This window comes from Rhinatrema bivittatum, chromosome 3 (assembly GCF_901001135.1).
Source record: "Rhinatrema bivittatum chromosome 3, aRhiBiv1.1, whole genome shotgun sequence".
NCBI classification, from domain to species: domain Eukaryota; kingdom Metazoa; phylum Chordata; class Amphibia; order Gymnophiona; family Rhinatrematidae; genus Rhinatrema; species Rhinatrema bivittatum.
Window position 1 is genome coordinate 383,520,609 of NC_042617.1, and position 17,249 is coordinate 383,537,857.

The 17,249-nt window shown below is 41.8% G+C and overlaps 1 protein-coding gene across 7 annotated transcripts in view; it reads left to right on the forward strand.

Moving 5' to 3' along the window:
* The window catches only part of FILIP1 (filamin A interacting protein 1), a 324,967-nt gene that overhangs the window by 270,152 nt on the left and 37,566 nt on the right, over nt 1–17,249 (forward strand). For all 7 annotated transcript variants that reach the window (XR_003855647.1, XM_029595603.1, XM_029595604.1 and 4 more), the window contains one exon: nt 1,102–3,910. Coding sequence is in view for 6 of the 7 variants with exons in the window: in XM_029595603.1 (XP_029451463.1) it covers nt 1,102–3,910 (2,809 nt within the window). In the remaining variant the exon portion in view is untranslated. The remainder of the gene's footprint in view (nt 1–1,101; nt 3,911–17,249) is intronic.

Consider the following 17,249-nt stretch of genomic DNA (forward strand, 5'->3'; position numbering starts at 1 on the left):
CATTTAAGATTACTGGGAGCAAGGGACCCTTCGTCTTGCTCCCGGTGCCTCTGCACTGCTCTAAAACAGACAGCACTGGAAGTGTGGACTTAACATTAAGTTTACGCTTTCAGTGCTACCTCTAGCTTAACCTAAGTTTATGCTTCCAGTGTGGTCTGTCTTAGAGCAGCGCGGAGGCACCAGGTGCAGAGCGAAGGGTCTCTTGCTCCCAGAAATCTTACTAAAGGTATCGGGGATTGGGGAAGGTCGGGGGTGGGGTGAGGGGGACCGGCTATTTAGTATATTATTGCAGGTGGGTGGGAGGGAAAGGAGGGGGCTGTCAGATGTTAACATTGCAAATATACCAGGACAAGGGGAGGGGGTGGGGGAGCTGATTAACATTTTTAGTTGTGAGTGTGAAGAAAGCCCCAACAGGGCCTTTAAAGATATTGGGGGGGCAGCCGAGGGAGGGTATGGCCCACTCTTTATTTAATACTTAGCTGAATATTGTTAAAGATATACAGTTAGGCAGCACATTATTCAACCACAAGAGGCCGGATATAACCAATATTTGGCTAGGTTAGTTGGATAACACAACCCCTCCGCAGAACACCCCTGAAATGTCCCTTGTTTATCCGGGTAAATTCTAGCCGGGTACTAGAATTTAGCTGGATAAGGGCTAAATATAGCCTATAAGCCATTTAGATGGATAGCTGTTATGTTATCCATCTAAATAACTTTTGAATCTCTACCCAATTGAAAATCATCAATTAATTAAAGTGAATTTATTATGGAAAAATTTGTATCTGAAAATCTTTAATTTTGCTGACATCATAGCTTTACCCATTAACGATGATGTCTCATACCTTTCATTTTAGTTTACCATGAAATATTGACATACTTCTTATGTTTTTAACAGCAGCCTCTATTGTTTTTTCCAGTGGTGTCAAAAAGTTTCATTAGTTGTTTGGTGGTGAGGAATGTTAATTGAAAATGACAAAATGAACATATGCCACAGAGAAAGGCAATGAATACTGACATAAAAAACGAGTACAAATTCTGTTAAACATGCAAATAATACATCTGTTTTGTAATGCAAGTACTTTTAAATATGTTTTTCAGATTAAAGAAGCTTCTTGAGCAGGAGAAGGCGTATCAGTCTCGCAAGGATAAAGAGTACACTAAAAGGCTCAATAAAGTAAGAGATGAGTTGGTGAAGCTCAAGTCATTTGCACTCATGCTAGTGGATGAAAGGCAAATGCACATTGAACAACTGGGACAACAAAGTCAAAAGTTGCAAGACCTTACTCAGAAGCTTCAGGAAGAAGACGAGAAACTTCGAGCTGTTTCCTTAAAAGCAAATGAAGATAGCCAAAAACTGATAAAGGTAGAAGCAGAGCTTGAGCACAAGACTTCAAAGTATTCTCAGGAGCATGAAGAAATGACTGCTAAATTAGTTAATCAAGAGTCGAATAACCGACATCTTAGACTTAAATTTGTGGGTTTGACTCGCAGAATAGAGGAGCTGGAAGAAACCAACCAAAATCTTCAGAAAGCTGAGGAAGAACTAAAAGAACTTAGAGAGAAGATAGCAAAAGGAGAATGTGGAAACTCCAGTTTGATGGCTGAGGTGGAAAACCTACGTAAACGTGTGCTTGAAATGGAAGGTAAAGATGAGGAGATCACAAAAACTGAATCGCAGTGCAAAGAACTGAGAAAGAAACTACAAGAAGAAGAACACCACAGTAAAGAATTGAAACTGGAAGTAGAAAAATTGCAGAAGAGAATGTTGGAACTGGAAAAGTTGGAAGAGGCATTTAACAAAAGTAAATCTGAATGCTCCCAGCTTCACCTTAATTTGGAGCGAGAGAGAAATGTAACTAAAGACTTAGTAAATGAGTTAGAAGTGATAAAGGCTCGGGTAAAAGAACTTGAGTCTTCAGAAGGGAGATTGGAGAAAGTTGAGCTCAATTTAAAAGATGACCTTACAAAGCTAAAATCATTTACTGTTATGCTAGTAGATGAAAGGAAGAATATGATGGAGAAAATAAAACAAGAAGAGTGTAAAGTTGAAGACTTAAACCTGAACTTAAAGAAAGAACAGGGTAAAGTTATGGAAGTAACAGAAAAACTGATAGATGAAAGTAAAAAGCTTTTGAAACTTAAATCAGAAATGGAAAAAAAAGTGTACCATTTGACAAAAGAAAGGGAAGAATGGATAGGCAAACTAAGAAATGAGGAAGAAAAGTCAAGAGAATTAGGTTCTAGGGTAGATCTGTTTAAAAAGAGGATAGAAGATATAGAGGAAGCAGAAAGAGAAGCAGCACAAATAAAAGCAAAAAAAGAATTTGAAGCTGCCTGCCAAGAAGATAACAAGACTAAGGAACTGATCCTTGAAATTGATAGATTGAGAAAACGCCTCAAACAACTAGAAGTGGTTGAAGGTGATTTAATGAAGACTGAAGATGAGTATGACCAGCTTGAACAGAAATTTAGGACTGAGCAAGACCGAGCAAATCACCTTTCCCTGCAGCTGGAGGAACTTAAGATCCAGATAAGCAAAAACAAAGCAATAGAGAGAGGGGAGGTAGTGAGCCAGGAAGCAGAGCTACGGCACAGATTTCGCCTGGAAGAGGCCAAAAGCAAAGATCTAAGAGCAGAAGTTCAAGCTCTTAAGGAGAAGATTCATGAGCTGATGAACAAAGAAGACCAACTGTCCCAGCTACAAGTTGACTATTCAGTTCTTCAGAAAAGATTTCTAGAAGAAGAAAATAGAAACAAGAATATGGGAGAAGATGTCATGAACTTGACAAAAGAATTGGAACTTTCTAAACGTTATAGTCGTGCCATTAGACCCAGCATGAATGGTAGGAGAATGGTAGATGTTCCTGTGACTTCCACTGGTATTCAAACTGATGTCATATCCAATGAAGCAACTGAAGAAGAAACACCAGCAGTGTTCATAAGGAAATCATTTCAAGAGGAAAATCATATCATGAGTAATCTGAGGCAGGTTGGGCTGAAGAAATCTATGGAACGATCACCCGTTCTTGAAAGGTATCCTCCAGCAGCACATGAACTCAATATCAGGAAATCCTGGATCCCCTGGATGAGGAAGAGGGAAAATGGTCCTCAGCTTACTCATGAGAAAGGAACTCGTTCAAACAGTAGTTCTGGTCAACCTGGGGACGTTTTCCTCTCACCAAAGCAGGGGCAACCACTTCATATTCGGGTAACTCCAGATCACGAGAATAGCACAGCTACTTTGGAAATAACTAGTCCACCTGCTGAGGATTTCTTTTCAAGTACAACTGTGATCCCTACATTAGGACACCAGAAACCACGGATTACTATTATTCCTTCTTCAAATGTTATGTCTCAAAAGGTAAAAGGTAGTGAAAGCTCAGTGTCACCAGAACGTGCCATGTCACCTGTAACCATAACAACATTCTCCAGAGAAAAGCCTACAGAAAGTATGAAACCAGCTTTCACTGACAGACCTACATCCCCTATCCAGATATTAACGGTGTCAACATCTGCAGCACCAGCAGAAATATCAGTTTCTCCTGAATCCCAAGAAATGACCATGGGGCGTGCAGTTTTCAAGGTAACTCCAGAAAAACAAACTGTCCCAACGCCAATCCGCAAATACAACTCTAATGCCAATATTATAACAACTGAAGACAACAAAATTCACATTCATTTGGGTTCCCAGTTTAAAAGATCTCCTGTTGCTTCTTCGGAGGGAGTAAGTCCAGTGATAACAGTCAGACCTCTAAATATAGCCATGGAAAACAAGGAGGTTTCAACTGGGACAGTGCTTCGTTCGCCTAGGAACAATCTGTCTTCAAGGCCTGTAGCTAACAAAGTGACAAGCACCATCACTATAACTCCTGTTACAACATCATCCACACGAGGAACCCAGTCAGTGGTAAGTACACGAGTTATAAACTTTCATTGTGTAAAAATAGCACCTTTTGGACTCAAAATCTACCCCATGCTGAGATATTTCTAGAATAATATAATATTATATAGTATAATTTGAGTTCATCTAGGAACTACCAAGTCATACATAATTTTACAATCTTTTTTTTTAAATTCAGAATTACTGTTGGATAAAGGGAATAAGACAAAAGTAGAAATGATTATGAATGCATTTTGGGGGGTTTTTCTTTTTTTTTTTTTATCTGAGCCCCCTTCCTTTTAAGGAGTTTTGAAACTACATGATTCAGAAGGGATAGTTTGCCAGAAATTAGATACATAAAACACAGAAGATTGGATCATTCTTAGTTTGCACTAAAATGCAGCAGAAATTTCCTCTTCTAGCTATTCCTATAGTTTTTCAGCCTCCCAGCAGTTCTAAACATGTTCCAGTCTATTCTGCCATTTTAGAACTTGATTGGAAAGTTCAGCTGAGTAGCAATGTGTGTGGGGGAAGAGAGCTAAAAAATGGCTAGAACAGAAAGCAGTGAAGAGATAAAGAAGTTAGAAGGAGGTGGGAGGCTGTAGAAGCCAGTCACATATACATATAGGAGTACATTTTCAAAGGAGTTAAATGTGTAAAAGTAGCGTATATTGTAGCAATTTTCAAAAGCTCCTTTACACGTGTAAAACTTTTTGAAAATTACCTTCAGTGTGTATCTGGCTTCACTCTGCAGTAAGATTAACCAAGTCCCGGTTGACTTTTACTTTAATAATTTGATTAATACTTCTGCCTAGCGTCATGTTTATGTGCAGGTGAAGAAGAGAGTTCTAGCAGTCGGTCACTGATGCAGTGTTCTGTCCATCGTGTGCCTGAACACTTATTCACCATGCACCCTCTGATATATGTGCATATGTCAGTGAGGTAGGGTGAGGAAGTTGGGTGGGGGATAATAAGGGGAGTGAACTGGCCAATCCCTCTTATAGTCTTGTGCTATATGACATTTAATCGAGTTTCGGTGTTCCATAATGCAGGCCAAAACAACCTAGGAAGAAGACCTTGCATATTAAAATTTGTGAACCTGCAGCAGTAGGCAGTATGGGAGGAGAAGAGTAGTTATTTATTTATAGTATTTTATAGTATTTCTAGACCGGAGGTTCCTGTATAGAATACATATCACCCCGGTTTACAAGGAACTCAAACTATCGCTTCATTTAGCGGTTTACATTGAACAAGGTTTACATTGCAACAAGTTATAACAAATTTATAATGTAGAAAAAAATTACTAAAACAAGTTAACGGAACAAGGAAACAGTTAAAATGGATAAATAAATAGTTAAAAATAATAGTTGTAAAATAGATAAATAAACCGTTAAAATAATAGTTGTAATATGTGAGTAAATGCATGATATAATTGTGTGGGTAAATACAGATTCAGAATTGAGTTCTACAGAGGTTTTATGCTATGGGCGGGGGGTGAGTGAAAACTGAATGATAACTTTATTCCTGTCCTTAGCTCTCAGGGAATGCTTGTTTGAATAACCAAGTCTTGAGTTTCTTTTTGAATGTGGTGTGGCAGGGTTCAATGCGGAGGTCTGGAGGTAGTGAGTTCCAAAGTGATGGGCCCGCGGTGGATAGTGCGCGTTTCCTCAGGGATGATTTCGCCGGTTGGGTGATAAGTCTGTTCTGATACGCGCTTCTGGTCGGTTTCGAGGAGGTGTGTAGCTGAAGATCAAACGTTAAGTTGAGTGGAGCGATGTTATGTAATGCCTTGTGTATCATCATTATGGACTTGAATTGGATCCTGTATTTAATCGGCAGCCAGTGGAGATGATGCAGGATTGGGGTAATATGGTCTCTTTTTTTGGCATTTGAGAGAATTCTGGCTGAGGCATTCATGACCATCTGAAGTGGTTTGGTGGTGCATGCTGGTAGGCCTAGAAGGAGAGAGTTGCAGTAGTCCAGTTTCGGTAATATGATGGCTTGAAGGACCAAGCGGAAGTCTCTGTATTGGAGAAGTGGCTTTAGTTTCTTTAAGGTTTGTAGTTTAAAGAAACATTCTTTTGTTGTGGTGTTAACGAATTTGTTGAGGTTGAAACTTCTGTCTATAATGACCCCCAGGTCTTTTACTTGTTGCGTGGTGGGGTGCACGCTGGTGTCCGGACGTTGATTAGCTATAGTAGGTGTGGGTGGAACATAATTTTCCGGAGCTATAAAGAGGATTTCGGTTTTGTTTGTGTTTAAGACTAGGTTGAGGCTGGCGAGTAGGTTGTTGATGGATGAAAGGCATTTATTCCAGTATGACATGGCTTTGTGTAGTGAGTCTTCTATAGGGATGAGGATTTGTATGTCATCCGCATATAGGAAGTGTGTTAGCTTGAGGTTGGTGAGTAAGTGACAGAGCGGGAGAAGATATATATTGAAAAGTGTCGGAGATAGGGATGACCCTTGTGGTACCCCTCTCTTGGATTCAATGGCGTGAGACTCTTTGTTATTTATCTTGACCTTGTAAGTTCTGTTCTCCAGAAACGATTTGAACCAGTTGAAGGCTGCTCCTATGACGCCGATGTCAGCTAGGCGCTGCAGGAGGCATGGGTGGTTTACGGTGTCAAACGCAGAGGAGAGATCCAATAGTGCGAGGAGGCAAGGTTGGCCTTTTTCTAGGTTGAAGATAATTGTGTCTGATAGGGAGGTTAATAGTGATTCAGTATTCCTGGTCTTACGAAAACCAAATTGGTTTGTGGTGAGGATGTTGTTTTCGTCCAGATATTCTGTAAGTTGTTTGTTAACAACTTTCTCCATGATTTTTGCAATCATAGGGAGGTTTGCTATAGGTCTGAAGTTAGCTGGGTCTGAAGTAGTTATTGCTGATTCCTTTCAATACATACACTAGCTGTTTGTTTTCTCACCATTGAAAAAATATATTTTCCTTTGTTGTTGCTAGTATTTGTTCTCCTTGATCTCTTCCAACTTTAACTCTTTTTCGGTGAGGTGATTGTACCCCAAAGGGCCATAAAAGTATTTATCTCTTGGGACTGTATCCTTTGGCATATTTCCCCCCCTCTCTGCTTGTCCCAAGGTATGGGTCCTTTCTATGGGGGGAAGGCTAACCACCTATGCCCGACAGTGGTGTGACTTTCCTTCCTGTGTGTCTGGCTGTATGATGTCGCTCTCTTTCACTCTGGAAGGGTGATGCAGGGCCCAGACAGGTCATAGTACTGAGTGTTCAACATAAAAATTTACTGTGATTCTCTTCAATGTAAATAAAGTTCAGTCAGTCAGAATTGACTGGTCCACTATTCATCTGTACTTATATCTGGGTTACCATTGGTTTCTTTCATTGTCCTCTTTGCTACTCTCTGTGTATGTGTCCCCAGCACCAAGGCCTGGGCAGGAACGAGTTAGCCGAGGAGTGTCAGAAATGTGTAGGTAATCAGACATCTAATAATAACCTTGTTGAAGAATATATACCTGATGGTAACAATAAATATCAGGGAAATTCACTCCTCTACAGCTTTTATCAGCCTTCAATTTGGATAGGGTAATCCCTGGAGGTTTATTCTGCCTTAAAATCAGAGCAACGATCTACCTACTTATAACAACCATGTGGAAAAAAAAAATAGGAATCATAGAAAAAACAAAATTTAACCTGGAGGCTATAACCTTTTTAGTTGTATCCAAGTAACCCTATCAGGTAAGATGAAGGGGAAACCATTATAAAAAGGATTCTCGGAGCATTTGTAAAAGGGATGATTCACAATGGGCAATAGTTAGGGTAATGATATAAAAAAAGCGTATCTCCAAATATTTGAGGCCGTCCCAGATCACTTTGAAAGGGTACATAGAAATAACCACGTCTCCCAAGTAAATCCATAGCTAATATCTTAATCTTTTCCCAATTCACCTTATACCCTGAAAAACTCGAATATTTTGTGATTAAGAAAAAGAGGTTAGGGAGAGAGCTGACAGGATCATTAACATACAATACAAAATAATTGGCATGTACAGCTTATAAAAGCAAGTTTGCTTACCGTAAACAGTGTTTCCGTAGATAGCAGGATGAATTAGCCATGCTGTCATGGGATCTGTCAATCAGGTCCGGGAGGCGGAGCTTGTCAAAGCAGAGATCAGAGCTTTGCTCTCTGCGGCTGCGTGTGTGTTCCCGCGCAGGAAAGTAACGGAATCTCCTCAGTCAGTGATTAAGCCTTAGTGTAGTCGAAGACTTGATGACTGCCAGGGAGGAGGGTGGGTCAGCATGGCTAATTCATCCTGCTATCTACGGAAACACCGTTTACGGTAAGCAAACTTGCTTTTTCCCGTCGATAGCAGGGCTGAATTAGCCATGCTGTCATGGGAGTCCCAAGCTCCCGATCACATTGTTTAGATATACATGTTTGTACGTGATCCTTGACAGTGTGGCAGTCACCGTGGACAGGAGGATAGAGATTGCAGGATTGCTTGCCCTATCTTCGCATCCGTGGCTGCTTGTTGGTCAAGGCAGTAGTGAGATGTGAAGGTATGGAGCGATGACCATGTAGCTGCCTTGCAAATGTCTATGGGTTGCACATTCCGTAGGTGTGCCAATGAGGCTGCTACTGCTCTGACTTGGTGAGCTTTCAGCTCTGAATGTAGTTGTAGTTTCTGTTTATGGCAGCTATCCAGCTGGAGATGGTGCGTTTAGCCACTGGTAATCCAGGTGCCTTTGGGTCAAAGGAGACAAAGAGTTGAGAAACACAGAGTCAGAGTTTGTTCTTTCTTTGTAGTATGCTAAAGCTCTTTTACAATCTAGTGTGTGCAGTAGTTTTTCCCTTTCATTTGCATGAGGTTTAGGGAAAAAGGTGGGTAATTCCATGGTCTGAGGTGGAATTGGGAAACTACTTTTGGTAGGAAGGATGGGTGAGTTCAGAGAACTACCTTTTGGTGATGAAATTGTAAATATGGAGAATAATGGACCAAGGCCTGCAATTCACTAACTCTTCGTGCTGATGTTACTGCATCCAAGAATACTACTTTCCATGTGAGGTATTTAATATGTGCCGAGTTCATGGGTTCAAATGGGGAAAGCATGAGCTGTTCCAGAACTATGTTGAGGTTCCATGGAACTGGAGGCTTAGAGATCGGAGGACGAATGTGGGTGAGCTCCTTAATGAAGCGAGATAGTAAGGGGTGATTAGATATAGGAATATTGTTAACTGGTCTATGATATGCCCCTATGGCACTGAGATGAACTCTGATGGATGATGTTCCTAGACCAGCTGTATATAATGTATGAAGATAATCAATGAGCAACTCAGGTGAGCAGTCCAATGGTGGTACACCTTTGGAAGTGCACCAGGTAGAGTAACGTTTCCATTTATAGCTGTAATTTTTTCTTGTTGAGAGTTTCCTGGATTCTAACAAGATGAATTGTGCCGAGGTGGAAACTCCTTGTTCTGTTAGAAGAAGCCTCTCAATCTCCACGCTGTCAAGTGTAGAGATGAGTGTAGCGGGTATAGAAGCGTCCCTTGATCTTGGCAGAGAAGATCTTGTCGATTCGGTAATCGAATTGGATCCATGATGGATAGTCGGGGAAGGAAACTGTACCACGGTTGCCTCGGCCAAGCCGGGGCTATGAGTATCAGTTGAGCTTTGTCTGCTATGCATTTCTGAATTGTCCTTGTTATGAGTGGTATGGGAGGAAAGGCGTATAGGAGGCCTGTCGTCCACGGGATGAGGAAGGCATCTTGAGCGATCCTGTATTGGCTTGGTCTTATCGAGCAGAATTTGGGAACTTGAGCATTGAGGCTAACCGGCTTGTAGTTTCCAGCCTCCTCTCTGCTCCCACTCTTCCCCAACTGTGGAACCACTCTTGTTTCCAGGGATTTATTGAACAGGTCTTTTAGTAGACCCGCTGTCACATCTCTGAGCACTCTCAATATTCTGGGATGTACCTCATCCGGCCCCATGGCCTTGTCCACTTTCAGTTTTCCTAGCTCTTCCCATACATTCTCTTCTGTAAACAGCGTTTCATCTACTCCACCCCCATTTACAGCCTTGTCAACCAGAGACAGTCCTTCTCCAGGGTTTTTGTTTTTTTTAATGAACACCAAACTGAAGTATTGGTTTAATATTTCTGGCATTTCTTCATTTCTCGCCTCACATTGATCTTTGTCACCTTTCATACATATTCATTGTTGATATATAATAATATATATATATAATAATATATATATATATATATTGTTGATATATAACATATTCATTGTTATATGTTACTCTTATGTTAAAAAAAAGCTGTTTAATGTAACGCCTTTATTGCGACAGTTATTGTTCTATGTAAACCGACCTGATTCGATACATGTATTGAGAATGTCGGTATATAAAAATCCGAAATAAATAAATAAATATTCTGAAAATCTGGCTTGTTTGTGGCTCTCAAGGACCAGAGTTGGCCACCCCTGACATATACTCTAAAAGGCCTAGAATCAGAATTTTTGTCAGTATAGGTAAGTCAATCTGGGAAAAAGAGCAAATCCATGGCTATATCACTGAAATGCCAGGAAAGTTACAAGAACTCTTTTAGCAGTAGTTAAAGTTAATATGATTCAGAAAGATTTATCTTGGGGGGAAAAAAACTAGTAAACTAGTTGCAACCCAAAATAGTAATATAGTAAAGGACAGCAGAAAAAGACCCAATAGTCCATCCAGTCTGCCCAGCAAGTTTGTTTGTTTAAGAATAGTAACAGCTGCTCCATGCAGGCTACCCTCCATGCCTTTTGTTAAGGGTAGTAACCACCTCTCTGTCGGGCCGATACAGTGAAACTCGCGAGAGAACCGGCACTCCGTGGCGAGCGCTTGCTCTCCCAACGCACGCCCAGGCCACTCTCCTGGGCACGCAATCAAATATTTAAAGGAGGCGCTAGGGGGCACTAGCGCGTCCCTAGCGCCTCCTTTTTGACAGAAGCGGCAGCTGTCAGCAGGTTTGACAGCCAATGCTTAATTTTTCTGGCGTCTGTTCTCGAGCCCACTGACAGCCACGGGTTCGGAAAACTAACGCCGGCATAACTGAGCGTCCGTCTTCCGACCTGCGGGTCGCGAGCACATTTAAAAAATTTTTTTTATTTTTGGGGCCTCCGACTTACTATCGCTATGATATTAAGTCGGAGGGTGTACAGAAAAGCAGTTTTTTCTGCTTTTCTGTACACTTCCCCGGTGCTGGCCGAAATTAGTGCCTGCCTTAGGCGTTATCACGCAGGAATGTCTAATGGGCCCATCAACATGCATTTGCATGTTGCGGGCGCTATTAGTTTCGGGGGGGGGGGGGGGGGGTTTGACTGCGTGTTTTCGATGTGCTATTACCCCTTACTGTATAAGGGGTAAAGCTAGCGCGTCAAACACGCGTCCAAATCCAGGCTAACAGTGCGCTCAGCGCACTTCACTGTATCGGCCCGTGTGCAGGTTATCCCTTTGTGCCTTCTAATAAGGGTACTACTGTAATTGGCAGTCCATTCAGGTTACACCCCCCCCCCCAACCTGGTATCTTCTGTTAAGGGTAGTAACTGCAGCTCCATGCAGATTACCCTGGAGAGTTAGAATGAATAGCTGAGACCTCGTGGAAGGAGGATACTATGATTCAGGATACAAACTACATTGACATGGTAGGGCAGATAAAATTGGTGGAGGGAGTGGCACTTTATCTTGAGGATGGCATAGAGTCAAGCAGTCTAAACGTTTTGCAGGAAACAAACTGCACTCTTGAATACTTATGGATAAAAATTCCAAAGGGAAATCAGAAGAGTATAGTCGTGGTGATATAATCACACCTGCCTTGCAGGTTGAGGAAACAGACTGTAAAATGCCAACAGAGATTAGACTGGCAAGTAAAATGGGCAACATAATAATAAACCGTTGTGATGGCTTTATAATGAAGCCAAATGATGGTATATAAAACCTGATAGATAAATAAATAAATAAATAATGGGAGACTTTAATTATTCAGAGTATTGACTGTGTAAATGTCACATCAGAATATGCAAGGGAAGAAAAGTTCCTAGATGCCATCAATGATTGCTTAATGCAGCAGTTGATCATGGAACCAACAAAAGAGGGAGCTATATTAGATCTACTTCTCGGTGGAATGCAGGATCTAGTGCAAGAGATAAAGGTGGTGGATCCACTGGGCAATAGTGATTATAATATAATAAAATTTGACATAATTACTAGAGGGTGAATACTAAGGAAAACTACTGCAGTAGTATTTAACTATAAAATGGGAGACTATGATAAAATGAGAAAATTTGTTAGAAAAATAAAACTAAAAGGAGCAACTGACAAAGTTAAAAATTTGCAGGAAGAGTGGACACTGTTTAAAATTATCATCCTCAAGGCCCAGACAAAATGTCTTCCACACATTAAAAACCGTCAAAGGAAAATCAAATGACTGCTGGTGTGATTTAATAGTGAGGTGAAAGAGGTGATTAAAGCCAAAAGAGCATTATTCAAAACAAGAACCAAATGAGGAAAATAGGGAAAAACATCAACACTGGCAAGTTAGATGAAAAAAAGGTACCGTAATTAAGTAGGCTAAGAGAAAATTTGAAAAGAAGCTTGCCATAGTGGTAAAAATAAGTAATAGAAACATTTTGAAGTAAATTTGAAGCAAAAAGCCTGTGAGAGAGTCAGTTGGGCCACTAAATGACTGAAAGGTAAAAGGGATAGTCAGGGAGGACAAGGAAGTAGCTGAAAAACTAAATTAATTCTTTGCCTTTGTCATTACTGAGGAGGATGTTGGGGTCATACCCACACTGAAAACATTTTTTGATGGTGATGATGCTGAGCAACTAAACTAAATCACTATGAGAATGTAATCAGTTTGACAAACTAAAGAACAGCAAATCACTGGGACCACATGGTATTCATCCCAAAGTTCTGAAGAAACTCAAACATTAAATTGCAGACCTATTTCTGATGATTTGCAACCTTTCTTTTTAAAACAGCCACGGTACCAGAGGACTCCAGGGTGGCCAATGTGATGCTAGTTTTTAAAAAGGGCTTTGGGCTGATCGAGAAACTATAGACCAGTGAGCCTGACATGGATGCTGGGTAAAATGGTAGTGGTTATAATTAAAACAGAATTACTGCCCATCTAGACAGACATGGTTTAGTGAGTAAGAGTCAACATTTGCTAGAATTATTTGAAGGTATAAATAAACATGTTGATAAAGGTGAGCTGGATGATTTAGTGTATTTGGATTTTCAGAAGGCATTTGACAATCATGAGGGACACCTTAGAAAATTGGAAGGTCATGGGATCGGAACAGTGTCTTATTGTATATTGGTAACTGGATAAAAGACAGGAAACAGAGGGTAGGAGTAAATGGTCAGTTTTCCAGATGGAGAAAAGTCATTGTGGACTGCCACTAATGGGATCTGTACTATGTACAGGGCCGCCATCAGGGCAGTATTCTTGGGCCTGCAGTATGGGGCCCCAGGATCTACTGCCACATATGGGGGCCCGCAGCCGCCAGGCGGCAGGTGCGCTTGGGGGATGTATTAGTTCATGGCAAAGAGCCCCACTGAGGCTCTCTCCGACAGTCTGTCGCCCAGGGGCCTACTGAAACCTGGAGCCGGCCCTGGGTGCGGGCCCCAGAGAAGGGAGAGAATCAATGCTATGCGTTCTTTTAGACACACATAGCATTGATTTACAGAGCACCGCAGACAGAGACTCGTCCGCGCGCTCTGTCCTGCCAGCGTTCACTGTCTGACGCGGCTGTGACATCACCGCCGCGTCAGACAGTATGCGCCGGCAAAGCGCAGTGGCGGAAGGAGAGAGGGCATTTAGCAAACTTTCATCAATCAAGAACTATCTGCGTTCTACAATGAGTGAACAACGTCTAAACGGCCTGGCAATTCTCTCTATTGAGCATGAGCTTGCCAGACAACTCAGTTACAAAGACTTAATTAAAGATTTTGCAAATCAGAAAGTAAGAAGACTGATTGCTTCATAAACCTGAATTTGCTGTTATTTCCACTATGAGTCGAGATGGACACAATTCAGTACTCACACTGAACTGCTTTATTGGATAGAACCCACTGGATTTCTCAGATACTGTGCATTTATCTAAGTGATTTGAGTTTGTTGACTTGTTTTTATTTTTTTACACCTATGGTGGAGTTTACACATAGGTATAAACATTGTTGCATATACTTTATCCACTGAATGCTTGTGGCCCAGACATTTTGGCTGTATGGGGCCTCAAAATTCCTGATGGCGGCCCTGGCTATGTAGCATATTCATAAATGATTTTAGAGAGAGGAACAAATGAGGTGACCAATTTTGGAGCCGAGATGAAATTGTTCTGAGTCATTAGAACAGCAGCAGATTGTGAGGAACTGCAGAAGACGTTGTGAGATTAGGAGTCTGGACATCTAAATGGAAGATGAAATTTAATGTGGACAAGTGCAAAATAATGCATTTAGGGAAAAATAATCCCAACTACAGGTACACGATGCTGGGTTCTGTATTATTATTATTATTATTTAGCATTTTTATATACTGAAATTCATGTAGCAGAGTTACAAATCAATTCGGTTTACATTTTAACATTAACATGCATGTAAGAATGCTATTACATAGAGCAAGGAGTATATAACTTGGAACAAATAATCTGGGAGACTGTTATCACCATATAACATGAACAATAAATAGTGTGATTTTTGTGTAACAGGCTAGACAATAGTTAGACTTGTAATCATCTAAACAAAAATTAGATAGTGATCAGACTAGACAATCTGCGAGTAGATAAGCTGCTAATGCTAACTGGAGTGACGATATTGGTGTATTCTGAAGGAGACATAATAACTAAGGAAGGAAGTGAGTAGTGGTAGGTTATTGGCATAGATTGAACGCTTGCTCGAACATTATTATTAGGAGTCATCACCCAGAAAAATGACTTCTGAGTCCTTTTGGACAATTGTTTTTTGTTCAGGCTACACACAGTGGAATTTACCTAAGGGACTCACCTGCATGCCAACAGGTTTATACCCTCGGGAGCTTATTCCCACACACACACTGGAATTATACCTGGGGGCTTGAACACAGAAGCTTATTCCCCATGCAAATACCCATATGCAAACTCTGACTCTGTACATTATGGTTCCAGGTACTTTGATATATTTATTTGAGCAATACGATGATAGAACAGAGAATAAATAAAATCAAATAATACAGAAGAGTTAATTGCAGATAATATAACTACTAAAGAGAATACCTAAATATGTATATATAGCAAAGCTTACATTCCTGATTGATGTCGAAAACAAGGGCCCAAGGAATCCATCTACCACTTCCAGAGATGTAGATTGATCTGATCTTAATTTTATCCTAAAAGAGCTAGCAACTGCATAAGACAGGAATTTTCAGCTGCTGGAGGCAGGAGTGATACCCTCTCCCTTTCAGTGTTCTTATCAGTCTAGACCTTTCTGCCCAGTACATCTGTGAATCTCGGACCCTGGCTTGCCTGGTTGTTTACTTTCACATCTTTGAATGGCCTTGGCACCAACCATAGTTCCCAGGTTCTTGCCTGATAGTTCTCATAAACATGTTAATATAACATTTCTACACAGTTCTCAAAGCAGTTAGCAGAAGCATTTTCTTATAAGCAGCATGTGAAGTATTTTATCATTACATCTTCCTTATCTGTGTCTGTTGTGTGCCGCAGCCCCCTACCTATCCCGAAGCAGTGGGCCGCCGCGGCAGCGTCGGGTAAGTCGCGGGAAGTTGGGGCCTGTTGTTCCCGCGCACCGGCGCGGGTGTCTGCGAGGGACGCCGGGCTTGGGATCCTTCCCTGCTCCCTTCTCGCGGCGTCGGGCGGCTTCCCCCATGGGCCGGGAATCCAAGATGTCTGCCGCCATCTTAGGCGCGAGGCCGCGCCTCCTTTCTGAATTTAAAGGGACTTCGTCCCTTTAATTGCCTGCACCGGTTTCCAATACTCCTGACCAGGGGAAGTATATAAGGAGACTTCCCCTGCTCATTCTTCGACTTGGCAACTTTCGGGTTAGTCGAGTCTGCTTGCTTCGGTGAGTCTTCTTGTGCTTCGGACCCTTGCTTCTTGGTTCCTGTCTCGTCTCAGTGATTCCTGGTTCTTGACTTCGGATTGGCAAGCGGTGATTCCTGATGTGTGACTTCGGACTGGCAAGCGGCGATCCCTTGGTGTGTGACCTCGGACTGGTAAGCGACGACCCTCTGGCACTTGACCTTGGACTTCTTCTGGACCACCGTCTTCAAGGGCCCACCTAAGTCCCAGTGGCCCAGGTCCCTACGGGCTCCTCCCGGGGGGGGGGGGGCCGCGGGCTTCCAGGGGTGAAGCTCCAGTTAGCCCTTGCATGATCTCACGACTCCTTGACCTCTCAAAAGTCCACCTAAGTCCCAGCAGTCCGGGTCCCTACGGGCTCCTCCTGGGGGGACCGCGAGCTTCCAGTGGCGAAGACCATGTTGGTCTCCTCGATGTCACGACTCCTCATCTGCCTCCATGGTCACCTCAGTCTCCAGTGCCGAGGGTCAGCCGATCGCATCTTCTGTTCCGCCTCGCTACTTGACGGGAGAACCTGAGGATACACCTCCTAAGGTACACCATCCTCCCGTCGGTCCAAGGGTTCACAAGCCTGAGCATAACAGTGTCCTTATCACTTTCTGAGTCAGACAGACTCAAAAAGATCCTTTTTACAACAATTCCTTAATCTTTGGCTCAGTGTGCGGCAGTGACCAAAAGGGAAAATAGAATATCAGGAATTATTTGGAAAGGAATAGAAAACAAAACTCAGAATATCATAATACTTTGTATAGATCCATGCTGCCCCCACACCTTGAATATTGTGCATTTCTTGTTTGCCCACCTCAAAAAGACATAACAGACATATAGAAAAGATACAGAGAAGGGTGGCAAAAATAATGAAGGGGATGGAAAAACTCCCTTATGGAGAAAGTGTAAATGGATTAGAGCTCTCTAGCTTGGAAAAGAGATGACCAAGAGGGTTTATGTTTGAAATTTATAAAATCATAAGAAGAGTGGAAGAGGTAAATAGGGAATGGTTATTTACTCTTTCAAACAGTAGGTCTAGGGGACACTCCATGAAAATAGCAACCAGCAAATCTAAAACAAATCATAGGAAGCATTTTTTTCACTCTGTGCACAATCAAGCTATGTAATCTGTTGCCAGAGGATGTGGTCAAGGCAACTGTTTTATAAAGGGGTTCAAAAGAGAATTGGACAACTTCCTGCAGGAAAAGTCCATAAACAGTTATTAGCCAGGTAGATTTGGGGAAAGCCAACACTTATCCTTAAGAGTGAGATACAAGAAATAGATCAAC